This window comes from Rhipicephalus microplus, chromosome 6 (assembly GCF_043290135.1).
Source record: "Rhipicephalus microplus isolate Deutch F79 chromosome 6, USDA_Rmic, whole genome shotgun sequence".
Taxonomy (NCBI): domain Eukaryota; kingdom Metazoa; phylum Arthropoda; class Arachnida; order Ixodida; family Ixodidae; genus Rhipicephalus; species Rhipicephalus microplus.
Genome location: NC_134705.1, coordinates 20742881 through 20756552, shown reverse-complemented (window position 1 = coordinate 20756552; position 13672 = coordinate 20742881). Strand labels below are relative to the sequence as shown.

Here is a 13672-nt window from a genome sequence, read left to right as displayed (position 1 = left end):
GCCTGTGAAAATACCCAGGGGCGCCTCTGGCTTGGGATAGGAGAGCAGCATAGCGTTGCAGAGGGCAGTTTTGCAGTCTTCGAATGCTTGCATTAAGGCTGGGGTCCAAGTGACAGGATGGTTGCCGCGTTGGCAGGCCAACGCATCATGGAGAGGGGCCTGATATGTGGCCGCTTTAGGCACGAAGCGCCTGTAAAAGTTGAACATGCCCAGGAAATGGCGGAGTTCCTTCGCTGTGGCAGGTAGCGCGTAATTTAGCAGAGCCAGGATGCAGTCAAGTAAGGGTCTAGTTCCTTCTGAAGAGATTTCATGGCCAAGAAACGTGACGACGGGAGAGCCGAGCGTGCTCTTCTGATCGTTTATGAGTAAGCCGTGTTCGTCGAGACGCTGGAACAGTTGACGAAGGTGTTGGCGATGTTCCATTTCGTTGGGGGAGAAGATCAAGATGTCGTCTAGGTAGACAGAACAGAAGTCCAGGCAGCGGACGTCGTCGTCGATGAAGCTTTGAAAGGTTTGCCCCGCGTTGCTGAGACCAAAACTCATGAATGGGAATTCGAATAGACCGAAAGGTGGGATAATTGCAGTCTTTGGGACGTCATCCGGGTTTACAGAAATTTGTGTGTAGGCCTTTACGAGGTCGACCACTGCGAAGATAGTGCTGCCGTCTAAGCGGTGTGCAAAGTCCTGTATATGACGGACGAGGTACCTGTCGGGGATGGTGCGGGCGTTGAGGGCGCGATAATCTCTGCAGGGGCGCCAGCCATTGGTCTTCTTTGGTACCAGATGAAGCGGTGAGGCGCAAGGTCCTTTCAAGCGGCAGGCAGTACCTTCACGGAGCATGGCTTCGAATTCGGCCTGCGTGATTCGTAGGCGGTCCGGGGCGAGCAGACGGCCGCGGCATGAGACCGGGGGGCCACGAGTAGTACAAATGTAGTGCACGGTTGAGTAGCGCACCTCTAGCGGACACCCGCTAGGTCAAGTCAGGTCGGGAAATTCTGCGAGGATATCATGGTATGGCGACTGGTTCCCTATGGTGAGTGCCTCTACGTTAGGCTGTTGGGTGGTCGCACGTTGGCCCGGTGTGGAGAGGCCTGCTGTAGCATCGATAAGTCGGTCATATCGGCAGTCAGGTAGAAGATTGCAGTACGCCAAGAAGTCGGACCAAATGATCGGCTCTGCGACGTCGGCAATGACGAAATTCCATGGAAAATCTCGACACAAGTTTTTGAAGTTGATGTTAAGGCGGAGCGAGCAGTAGGTCTTGATGGTCAAATGGTTCGCCGCGTTGATCTCAAAGGACGTGCAAGGACGCTTGTCATGCAGGAAGGTGCGGGGAAAGCAACAAATGTCAGTGCCACAGTCGACCAGAAACCGCTGCTTTGTGACTTGGTCAGTGACGAATATGCGACGACCTCTAAGTTGGCAGCTCGCGGCCGTCTCTATGGGCTGCCGTTGAAGTTTCCCTGATGTCGAGCTGAGCAAGGTGGTTCACATTTCAGAGCTTTGTCCCCGAAGCGGGGATGGTAGTAGCAGGGGCCGTTATCATTTTCGTGCGATGAAGCGGCGTTGTTGTCTTGGCTTTGGGAGCGTTTTTGTGGACGCAGCTTCGGGCTTTGATCCAGGCGCCTTTGAATTGAGTCCAGCTGACGGGTGATTTCGTCAACACGGCGCGAGAGCTCGCTGCTGGACTGTCGGGTGTCAACGGCGTTGACGGTGAGAGGCGATGCTGGCAACAAAATCTCGACGACTTGATCAGCAATGTGAGAGAGTTGGTCCTGCTGCAGATTCGGCTGCACCTGAAGGATGGCCTGCGCATGGGAGGGTAGACGCTGAAGCCATATGATACTGACGGAGGAGGGAGTCGTCGACCAGGGTGCTGCCCAAGAGGTCATGCATGTAACGCAGGAGCTGCGATGGCTTGCAGTCACCGAGTTCTTTGTGCTGGAGTAGGTGACGCACCTTCTCGTCTTGTGAAGGTGAAAGCCGGCGGATCAGTTCCCTCTTCAGGTGTAGGTAACGGTCATCAGCCGGGTGATTCGCAAGTATATCGCGAACCTCAGCCGCATAGTGAGAGTCTAGATGGGCGACGATGTAGTCATAGCGCGTCCGGTCCTGGGTGATGCTTGCCGTGGAAAACTGCGCCTTGACTTGAGCGAACCACACGTCAGGCGCCTCTGCTCAAAACGGCGGAAGTTTGACGGCGACGCGACAAACGTCCGTGTTGGTGGTGGCCACAGCAATGGAGGCGCCCGAGGTGGCAGGGACCGCTGGAGCGAAGTTTTGAGGGGGCGTGACCCAAGTGGGGTGGTAAACGGTCGTCAGACGAGAGTGCTTCATTTTCATTGCGGTGCTGCTGTTCCCAGAGCTGCTGCTCTTGGTTCTTGATCACTTGCTGCTGGGCCTGCAGTTGTTGTTGCATTTGTTGTGCTTGTTGTTGAAGGGCAGCAAGGGTTTCCTCGTAGGCCATGGCGGTGCGGTACGTTCGTTTTCCGGGTCACCAGATGTGGGATAACATAACTTTAATGTTTCCGCACTGAAGGTTCTACAACGACTGCCCCTGAATCGGGGCACACACACAGTTTTCTTGCTTATTTCGGGCGAGAGTATTGTTATCGCTGGCGCCCGGGTTTGGAGGCATCGCCGCGACGCGCAGGCGCAGATGCGGCGCCGACCCGTTTCGCCACACAGTTCTTTTTTTCTTTTACCTCGGCCCAACTCTTCCTCCTCGCTCATTGCTGAATAGTATTCCAAATGTCGCTGAATTTCTAATGCCTTCTCATAAGTTTCTGAAAAATATACATATCAGTGCAGGGAACACAAGAAGCATAATTGCAATCATACCAGCCCAGCCTTTCACCACACAATTGGTTTGCTCCCAGTTAAATGATGGTGTTGCTCCTTCGGTGATGGCGTGAAGAAGCTTTGTAGAACTTTTTATGATTGGCAATGCATCTGATTTCTACTCTTAATAAGCCATGATGCATGCACAACAGCCAAGCTGTCGTCTTCTTCAGGGAATTCTACCACGGCAAATCTGCCAACTCAAGATACATGAAGAAGCAAAACATAATAAAACACACAAGTGAGACATCTAAGAAAAGCAACAAGCAACACAAAAGAGAGCAATGTACAAACAGTAACTAGCTTATGCAGCTTCATTCCATGCTTTTCTTTGTTACTAGTAGCTCAAGGTTACATTAAAGCTGATTTAATAGGTTAAATGTACTGAAGTTTTGTACAGGATAGAAAGAACCTAACTGTAGCCACACTTCTGATAATGGCAGACTGCTGTGCTTGGAAAGAACACATGCCTTTTAAAAATAGTATAAAGTTAGAAGCAGCTAGTGAAAGGGCATGAAGTAAAATTACAAAGCGTAACTATAACTCTAACAAATATCACTGCATGTGTCGCATTGAAAATGCAGCATACTTTCTCCTGAAAGGCAGCCTGACACATTTCAGTGGGATATCTGAAACAGGCCAGAAGCAGAGCTCTGAAAGCTTGGAAGCTAAAAATATGTTCATGAAAGAGGAGTTGCATGGATAAGTGTAAAGGCCTTCCAATTTCTCATACTTTCTTCTAATAAGCACAGGCTCTAGGCTAACATCACTAATTGCAAAGTTCTCCATTTTGACAACACTATTATCATGTAACATGCACGTGCAGTCTTTCTTGTTCGCTTTTACAGTGACATGTTGGGAGAACTTGAAACCTTTGAATTGAGGTCCTACAGAACCTAGTGGAAGCGGTCAATTATAATGCCTTAAAAGCAGCTTTTGAGGTTCTGTGAAGCTTCCATTGCTTGGATTTTTAGCAACAGAACTTTCTGATCTGCCAACCATGCCAGCCAATGTTCGTTCTTCCATAATTCCATTGTAAAGCTGATGGAGAGGCTTTTCGGCCTTTCTGACATACATTTTGAGCCTAGGCATGTAGTTTTCAAAAGGGAAAGCACTGTATCCATGCAGAGATCCATGAATTCGAACATCATCCATGATGTGCACCAAACAGTGAACATTCAGTGAAACAGCATGATTGCCATATATTGTAATTAATACATTAACAAAGTGCACAAACAATTTCTCTGCATACTCCAGGTGCTTGGCACATGACAGCGGACTGCGCAGAATGCTCATAGCTGTATGCAATGCCATGAAATTATCTGCCACTTGGTCAGGTACATTTGATCTTAAGACCACTGGACCAGTATAGAGCAAAAAAGATGGAATTCTGAAGCCTTCCACCTATCAATATCTGAGAGGCTTCTGGGCTTTTGGGGCATCTGTGATGCCACATATTGCCGTATTTCAGTGTTTGCTCCAGACACACTCTCTCTTGATTTTTTCCCAATTCTGCAAGTTTTCTGCCCTTTCATCCATAGCAGCAAGAGCTTATGAACAACACCTAGACATGCAAGGTGCATGTAGTCAAGAGGCACCTGCTTAATCAAGTCTATTGGAAGCTCCTTGAGGATTGTATCCGAAAGGTGGAGATCTTCTTGATCTGCATCACGAAAGCTTGAATCTGTTTGCAATGGAGTATTAAGTTCGAGGAAGCACATACGACCATGCTTATAGTCTCCTTCTGTTGTGCACTTAGGACAACTGAAGTAACCACTGTGGCCCTTAATGACAAGAATATAAGCCTTAGCTGGAGCGTCACAGATTATTGCCCCAAGTTCCATACGGATAACCCTGTCTTTCACAGAAACACCTTCATGTAGGGCTGTTTTCATAATCCAACACATAGTGATGCAGGAAGACATTTGGCTCTAAGGCCTTGGACTGTCCATAATGAATACCAATTGGAAATGCTGTACTGCCTTCACAATTCACTGCTCTACAGAGAATGGGCCAAAACTGGTCCCGGGTGCTTTTGGTCTTTGTCTTTGTTTGTTTCTTTGTTTTCGTTTGTTTGCTTGTATTTGTTTTTCTTATGTACTCGCTCACTCGTAATGTAGTTTGATGCTTTCCCTGCAGTAGTTTCGAGGATTCATTATTTCACTAAATAACGAGTTGAGGTTAATTGCGAAAACTTTATGCAGCATCGTAGCAACGGCACTGTTACTCCTACACCTGGCCTTCATTAACTTGTATGTGCATATGACCTGTGAGACCAGACAATGTCTCATTGAGACAAACACTGTTTAAATATTACGTGGCCACGTTGCTGAGAGCACCATCAAAATAATTCACAACGCTCATTTCGAGTTTCAATCGGTTAGAAAACGATTTTTATCAATAGTGCTCCCACGTGAATTAAACATTACCACTTGTGACGCGGTGTTTGATCAGGCCAGCAGTTTAAGAAAATCGGAATATATGGGCACATAATTCCTGGTGACTAGGTGTTTAGAGCAAATATTTACGGAATTCAAGCACACTAACATCTGAGCATTTCCCAAAATATTTTGTGTGTGACCATATACATTCTGAATATATTAAAAATTTTATGGTAGACCATCTAACGTCTCTTTTAGCAATACACACAACTTTGTCAAATCACCAGAGCCACGTGCATAAAAACTGATATATTAGGGAATTTGAAGAAACATCCTGATTTTATTTGTACTTTTTCGAGACACATGCTATCCCGGAGTGACCCCTAAGTTGGAATGAAGTTAGAATCATCACGTATATTCTTTTAGCACCAGTTTTTGGCGTAAGCAGTGACAATAATGAATGCGTTCCTGTAACATGCCGCCATTTTCACATGAACCTCTTACTTAAGCGAAAGTTTCCTCTTTAGATAATCGCAACTTTCTGCAGTTCACTTAACTCTCGATAGCAGTGCGAAAAGCTGCCTTCTACCTTAGTAGATGTGCATTGCAACAATGAGAAGTTGTCCCCACCGTATCCCGTAAGAGCGGGCACATGGCGGGCGCTGAAAAATGCCTTACTCGGCCGCAGAGTAAGCGAGTACTTGCCGTGATGTCACTTTGCCCTGACTGCCGCACCGCCAGTGTTCGTTCTCATGGCTAATAGATGTTTGGGAAAAAGTGCAAGGATAAAATTTTTTATTGTTTTTTTTTTTCATCTTTTCTTTTTTCCTGATAGGGTTGTCGCATGACTATGCACGCTACTTTAGTGATGAACTTGTCAATGAAAGAGAAAAAGAAATGTTTTATGCTGTCCAAAAACTCTTTTCTTCCTGTCTGTTCAGGTGCTGTGATCCCTGTAATTATGCATAAAAAATTAATCTCCTGTCAAATGTTCCTGCGGTGTGCTTTGTCAAAAATCGGTGAAAGCGATTGCCTAAGAGATGGCTTTTTAAAGTAAAGCTGATGATATATTGTATTCTTATTTTACAGGTGAAAGACGTACCCTGCTCAACAAAACTGATGCAGCTATTTCGGACATAACAAAAGAATGGGTCGTGTTCGCTTCAAATAAAGAAGCTGCACCTCTGCGCCATATGAGAAAAAGTTTCTAACAGAAGCCCAATCAACACTTCATAAGCGCGACAGAGCATATAATCTTCAAAGTAGTGTGGTAAATAAATGTGAAGCCCGAGAAATGTTTGCCTTGTGACTTATTTGGGGGGGGGGGGGGGCATGCAAAGTTCTAGAAAGAAAGTAGCCGGGCATCAAATTGTAGCCAAGACAAAAAACTTGAATAAATGTGCCACAAATTTCATTGACCAAAATGCTTGGTTCCTATGCGAAAAACAAGCTTAGCTATACCATGGCATTTTAGTATAGCGCCAACCATAGAAAAGGGTGTTTCCAGTGACTTTCCAAGCGCGGCCTTCTTTTGCTTGGCTAGTGGTAGGCTTGTCAGACCAGCCAAGCAAATATGTCCCTTCGCATTCAATAATTTTCCAAGCATGAACAGCTTGGCCCCTGATGATTTACTTTGCTTGGTGCCAGCAAATGTTACTGGTAGGGTTGTTGCTGCCTATAGTAATAAAGTTGTTAAAACCCATCCTTTGATCGAACCTACATGAAAAGCAAACCTGTTAGGTTCGGACATTGATTATGTTGAGTAGTGTTAAGAAAGAGAATTCACCTACTAGCACCTTTTGTTTAGATGACCTGATGCTGACGCAGTAAACATGAAGCACTTGCTTCATTCATCACTTGACAAATGCGTTTGATTGTGCAGATAATCTCTGGTCAGTTCCTGACAGACAAGCATGTGGGCACGTATGTGGAAGTGGACATGTTCGGCCTTCCAGCTGACACTGTACGGCGGCGTTTTCGCACCCACACTGTGCAAGCGAATGGCATCAACCCTGTCTACGATGAAGAACCATTTGTCTTCAAGAAGGTTGTTCTCCCGGACTTGGCTGTTCTGCGCATTTCGGTGAGTAAAATGCTTTGAAATCAGCACAATCAATTGCTGTACTTTTGCTTATCTTACATATTTGAGAAATGTTATGTGTGTCACACTTACTAAATTTATTGATGCATGTAATTGGGCTAGTTTGATTTTAGATAGGGTTAGATCGATTTTGAGGACATGTTTAAACGGCCCGAGGGAGGTAGCACTGTCCTTGTGTTTTTTTCTTAGTGCTTACGCTTAAATTGATCTGCATCTGCGCAACACGTTGGGAGCATGTGCGCTTTCTTTCTAATGCGTTGTGTTCTTTGCACAGTTTAAACATGCCTTTACTACGTCTATTCTGCTGAATATTTCCTATTCAGTTCTGCCGACATATGTGTCTCTGTATGGGCATAGAATCATTTACAAGTTTACATGTTGATAGCTTGTGTATATGCAACAAATTTACTGCATTTACTCCCACTTTTTTTGGCAGAAAACCGATACAAAGTTGGGGGGTGCAAGAATTACGCAGAGAAAACTTTTCACGAAAACATACAGAGCGAAAAAGAAAATGAAATGGCCGCAAATCAAGATTCTCACGCAAGCAAATAACAGCAAGCTTTGAGAACTAAAATTACCTCAACAATAAAAGCAGAGGTTCAATACAAGGCAAGATTTATTTGAGACACAAAAAAGTGCAAGCAAATAGCATAGGCAAAGCTTGTGGGCGTAAGCGTAGGACGTCAGTATTTAGCTGATGGCTATTAAACAGAATCGTCCACAGTTTCCTTCTGAAGAAATAAAGTTCACCATCAATCTCAGTCTTAGGCACACGGCAGGCCCAACGCGTCTTGGTGGTTTTCAGCTGTCGTCACCAGTAGCAAACACAAAACTCGTCGACTCCGAAGGGCCTACTGGAGGTTTTGTTGCCGTTGTTTAGTGCATGATCAATCACTTTCAACTTGAAAGCAGCCGTGTAGCTTCAGTATCGCCCCATGACGTGACAAGATTGCTGACACAACATACAAAACACGCCGCAATACGCACTTGCCGCTTCGGCTTTGGCTTAGATTGGATTGAATTTTTATGCAGTAATAGTATGCTTGATTCTTAAGAGATGGTGCCAGGTGTCGCGCGCTATCATCATCAACCGCTGGAACAAGCAGACGACAATATTGCGACACTTTTCGGTGGTGCAACAATTACTTGAGGAAAAAAAGAAAACGTATTTTTGTTGGGCTATGGGGGGGGGGGGGGGGGGTGCGAGAATTATGCGAGCGCGAGGAATATGTGAGTAAGTAGTAAGTACAGTATATGGCTACACCTGCTTATAGCGAACCTTGATATAACAGAATCCTCAATATAACGAAGTTTTAAAATTCCTTGTCATTGCTCCATAGAAGCTCATGTATTTGCAACCTTTGTATAACAAAGTAACAGCAGGAGACAACCTTGACATAACAAATTTTCCCCATGGGCAATCTAGAAATTTTGCTCCTCATTTTGTTATGAGCATGCATCTTCCGCGGCTGCCCCGCGGCCAACAAGGCGCGAAGCCGCGCGGCGTGCACGGCGCACCAGGCGAGAGCAAGCGCTCGTTATTGCGCACAAGTAAGCGCGAGGCGGGTGGGTGGGCCTGCACCTTATGAGCTGGCGTTGTTGCCATTGTCGTCGCTGCAGGCGCATGCGCAAGTGTGTCCCACCCAATCCAAACAAAAATAAATAAAGATAAAAAAAAACTCCCTTTGCGCGTTGGCAGTGCAATGCTTTAGCTAGCGTCACATATGTGGGGCTACGCTGCATATGAAGAGCGCTTTACCTAATAGTTTTCTGCAGTATCCGTGTCTCTGTCCGTGTCGTTTGCTCTTCATTTTCAATGACGTGAGCGCTTGCAAAGTTTCACTGCGCGTGCATGGTGTGGCCTCCGACGATGTTCAGTTCTGCTTTTTTTATTACCATAACATTTATGCACAGAGTCCCGGCTGAAGTATTGCAGTCGCCGCCGCAGTCGTCATTCATTATATATGTACGTATCTAAAATGAAAACTCAAGAAAAAAAAAAGAAGCCGCTCAGGCTCCAAACGGAATGTCATTTCTTCTGGAAAGTATCGCATGATGCAACCAGCATCAAAACCAGCGAGCGAGCCGGGCTAATGCAATCCTCGGCAACTCTTGTGTGCGTCTTACGCAATGCATGGTGAGCCCCTCGTCCATGAGTGCAATTCCAGCCGCAATCAATGGGGGTTCAGATTTGGAGGCTTCGAACTACTTGCTGACACAATTGATCATCAGGGCCTATGAAAAAACCAAGCAGCATGATGAAAACCAGCATCCAAGAGCGTTCAAAGAAATCTTGGCTCATCGTCGCACCTCAGTGCGAGCTCCTTAAGCTGTTGGCCCCAGTGTCGAACATGTAACGCCTCTGTTTATATATACATAATTGTTGCCTTAATTTACCGTCGCCTTGTCTGCTCCGTCTATCAGCTCTGCGAAGATGCAGCCACGAGCTGAGACGCACGATACCGTACCCCCTTAAATATCCTTTCCAGAGCATTACATAATGGGGGACAAAAACATAAATAACAGCACAATCATGATAATGCAATGATAGAAAAAAATAAAAAAAATGTTTCCAAAAATACAGAATACATCATATCACTTTCAAAAGTGAAGTGAAGACAGTGCGATAGGCAGAATATAAATACCGTTACAAGAAGCATAGTACGCAAAATAACACTGCAATGGTGGAAGATTACGTGTTGAGAAAGCATCAAAGTATGTGCCTAAATTTATTGGAGTCTTGCTCATTCACTATTTGTTCGGGCAGCGTGTTCCATAGCTCAATAGCAGCTGGTAGGAAGAATTCGTGTAATGCTTCAGTGGTGTCATGTAAGCGTTGAATAAAGAGGTCATTAAACAGACGGTGCATGGTGCGGTTGGGTGGAGAAAAAATAGTGTCTCTGAGGGGAGGGAATTTATTGTACAGTTTGTAGAAAACAGAAAGTCGTAAAATCTTACAGCGGAGAGATAGTCTAGGTATACTGAGGGAAGATTTGATGGAAGTGCTAGTCATAGTTTCAAGCAATAAAACGTACCACGCGATTCTGTACTGCTTCAAGTGAGTCAAAAGGACAAGTCTAGTGAGTGTTCCAAATCGCTGAAGCATACTCAAGTTTTATCGGAATGAACATTTTGTAAGCTAGTTTGTGGACAGGGATTAGGGATAGAAAGAGTGATCGCTTGAGGAGGCCATGCGATTTTCAGCAAGCTTATATAAGGTTTGTTACGTGCGATGTCTATGTGAGTTGCTCGGTGATTGTAACTCCGAGATCGTTAAACAGCAGACTTGGGTGAGCGCCGAATATTTGAGATAACTGGTAATTCAAACTTGTGTGCTTGTGGTACTTGTTCTTGCATTTGGAAACTTTGATGGACATAAGCCAGATAGACCACCAATTAACAATTTCATTTAGGTATTTCTGGAGGATAAGCTGCTCATTGGTGGAGGATATGCACCGATAGAGGACGCAGTCATCAGGGAATAATCGAATGGATGAAAAAATATTGGCAGGGCTGTCATTTATAAAAATCAGGAACATGAGAAGTTCAAGCACTGAGCCTTGTGCTTGAACACCTGACAAGACAGAGCTACTTGATGACTGAATGTTATTGATGATAGTGTGTTGTGAGCGGTTCGTAAAAAAACACTCAATTCATAATAGTACATAGGTATCGAGAATGAGGCAAGCAAGTTGTTAAGTTGGATGGCAATGGGTGACCTAATCGAATGCCTTTGAGAAGTCGAGATAAACAATATCAGTATAAAAAAGGGCATCAAGGATAAGGTGAAGGTCTGTGCTAGACTCAAGGAGTTGTGTTCGTCATGAGTGGGCCTGTCTGAATCTATGCTGCTTGGTAAAAAAAAAAAGAGTGCTGGTCCAAATGAGATGCAATGCTGGAATACAGAATATGCCCCAGAAGTTTACAAGGTATGCATGTTCAGAGAAATTGGGTGGTAATTACATTAATTGGAATGGCTATCACATATGTGTATGGGCACAACCTGGCTGATATTCCAGTCATGCGGAATTGTGGAACACGCAACTAACTGACAATGAAAATCAATTGCAAGAAGCAGCTAGTTGCGACTCGGTCCCCTTTAGGGCTTTTGCCGTTATGTCATCCTGGCCTGGTGCACTGGAAAGGTTGAGGTTGTCGATTAAGTTCGTGATTCCTTGAATATTTGGAATAACTTTCGACATAGTGAAAAAATTACGAGATGGCAACGTAGAAATATTCGCAATAGGTTCATTAGTGAAAACAGAGTAAAAATTTGAGTACATGACATCAGGACAATCATCCCTTGAAACAGATGTCCTGTCAGGCACTATACTATAACATGAGGTGCGTTATAGACAATAAGTTCTAGAATTTGGGAGGGTTGTCTCGCAGAATATTTACGCTTAGAATGCCTCAGTAAGTCGATGAATTCACATAATGCTGTAAAGATATCTCCAATTTTTGCGGATTGTTGTTTTGCCTGAGTTCACGGTAAGTGTGCTTTTTTCCAGATAAAGTTCTGAGGTTATTGGCATACCATGGCTTTCTAGCGTCTCCCCGAATCTGCACGAAATAAACATAGGCATCAATAAAAGACTGAAGTTTGACCTTATAAAGTATCTAGTTTTGCTCCATTGTGCGGAGAAAGGCTGACCGCTGGATATCTTCAAAAAAAGAATCCAGCTCATTTTTAATTTCGCAAAAGTTTTTTTAATAAATGTATATGAGGAGAGGTTGGTGTTAGTAGGAAAAGTTTGCTTTGTTATTATCTCGAATGTACTTGGTCAATGGCTGATGATCAGAGAGCTCAATGGCTATGTTAAAAAGCATTATAATATGGTCACTAACACCTTGAACACAGTGTAAAGAATTCGTTCACTATCGTTGGTTAGAACTAAATCGAGAATGTTGCTACCTCGAGTACGTGTGGTACAACTTGGCTTAAACTGTACATGAAGACGACTTCAAGGAAATGTTTGGATACACAGAACGATTTGATGCAATTATTCCAATTATTATCCGGAAAGTTGAAGTCTCTGCATAACACAAGATTTGCATGAGGAAAGCGCGAGATTATATCGGATATGACAGAATGAAGTATGTTTATAAATAGAAAGTTTGAATCAGGGGCACGGTAACAAGCAAGCATATGTTCATGCTTGCCGGTAGTGAAATCTTCAGGCAGAGAATCTCGTGCTGGCTTACAACAGGTACGAGGGAAGAGACCAGACACCAATTAAAAAAACCCAAGACCCAAGTGCTTTTAGGATCAGGCCTGCCCTGCCTAAAAACGGTACACGACACGCTGTTCAAAAGTTTGTAATCCTCAATATTTCAGTTCAGCTATGACTCAGTGCTCATGACAACGTTAGTGTCATCTGTGATAACTGCTTTCAACACTCTTCTTTTGGCAAAAAATCTTCAAGCATTAGTTGTCATAACCCCCATTATGTGAAACGTTGGGCTTCTTGACAGCAACTGGCTTGGAGGAGTGCGATGGGAAAGTGGAAGACCAGTGATACGAGTTGATGGCCACTTTATTAGTTGTATGACAGAGTCATAATCTGCGTCCTAGATGAACTGCTTCTCGTCAATGAGAAGTTTGTCAAAACAGATCTCACATTGAGAACCCGTTTGCACATCAAACAGGTGTAGCTTCTTATGGGCTGGGCGTATGCGCGCAGAGTACAGTGAAAGAGGAGCTTTGCTTTTAAGGGTAGATGCTACTCGAAGACACTTTTGTTTTAATATTCACCCTAGAGCAATGAAACTTGAGCTGTTTATGGAACTTTTTATGCTGATTTCAAATATATAATTAGTTTTCTTGCAAGTTACAAACTTTTAGCTCTGCAACATGACAAAGTGAAAACCATAACCTTTTTGCCTCCCCTCTTTTCATACCTAATATTCTGTAATTTTTTATTATTCAAAGTTCATAATGCTTCAAATAAAGTGTAGACTGCAAATAACTAGTTAGGAAGCACATACAAAATATGAATTAAGTGTGAAAAGTAATAGACGTGGAAAGTCCATATTTCACCTACCCTAGTAAAGGTATACATACAAGTTTTTATGATACAACAAAATATTGAAATTTAAACCAGATAACTGCATTTGGCATACTTAGAAAAATATTTGGGCTAAGTTTCATGCACATCCGAGCTCTAGAAGTGCCCGAAAAAGGAGGGGCACATCGGAAAATTGAAAAATATTGTGTTTTGAGAAACACGAGTTTTAAAGTTAAGAGTTTTTATTTAAGAAAAATATCATTACATCAGACGAAATTTGCACACCAAAAAGAACAATCCTTCTTGTAGTGGCCACTACGACTAAAATACGCCATCAC

The 13672-nt window shown here is 43.9% G+C and overlaps 1 protein-coding gene and 1 pseudogene across 4 annotated transcripts in view; one reads left to right on the top strand and one right to left on the bottom strand.

The window, feature by feature from the left end:
* The window catches only part of Plc21C (Phospholipase C at 21C), a 685580-nt gene that overhangs the window by 382741 nt on the left and 289167 nt on the right, over window positions 1-13672 (top strand). For all 4 annotated transcript variants that reach the window (XM_075865841.1, XM_037419231.2, XM_075865843.1 and 1 more), the window contains one exon: window positions 7105-7305. In XM_075865841.1, coding sequence (XP_075721956.1) covers window positions 7105-7305 — 201 coding nt within the window. The remainder of the gene's footprint in view (window positions 1-7104; window positions 7306-13672) is intronic.
* Window positions 3209-4998, bottom strand: LOC142765117 (uncharacterized; annotated as a pseudogene).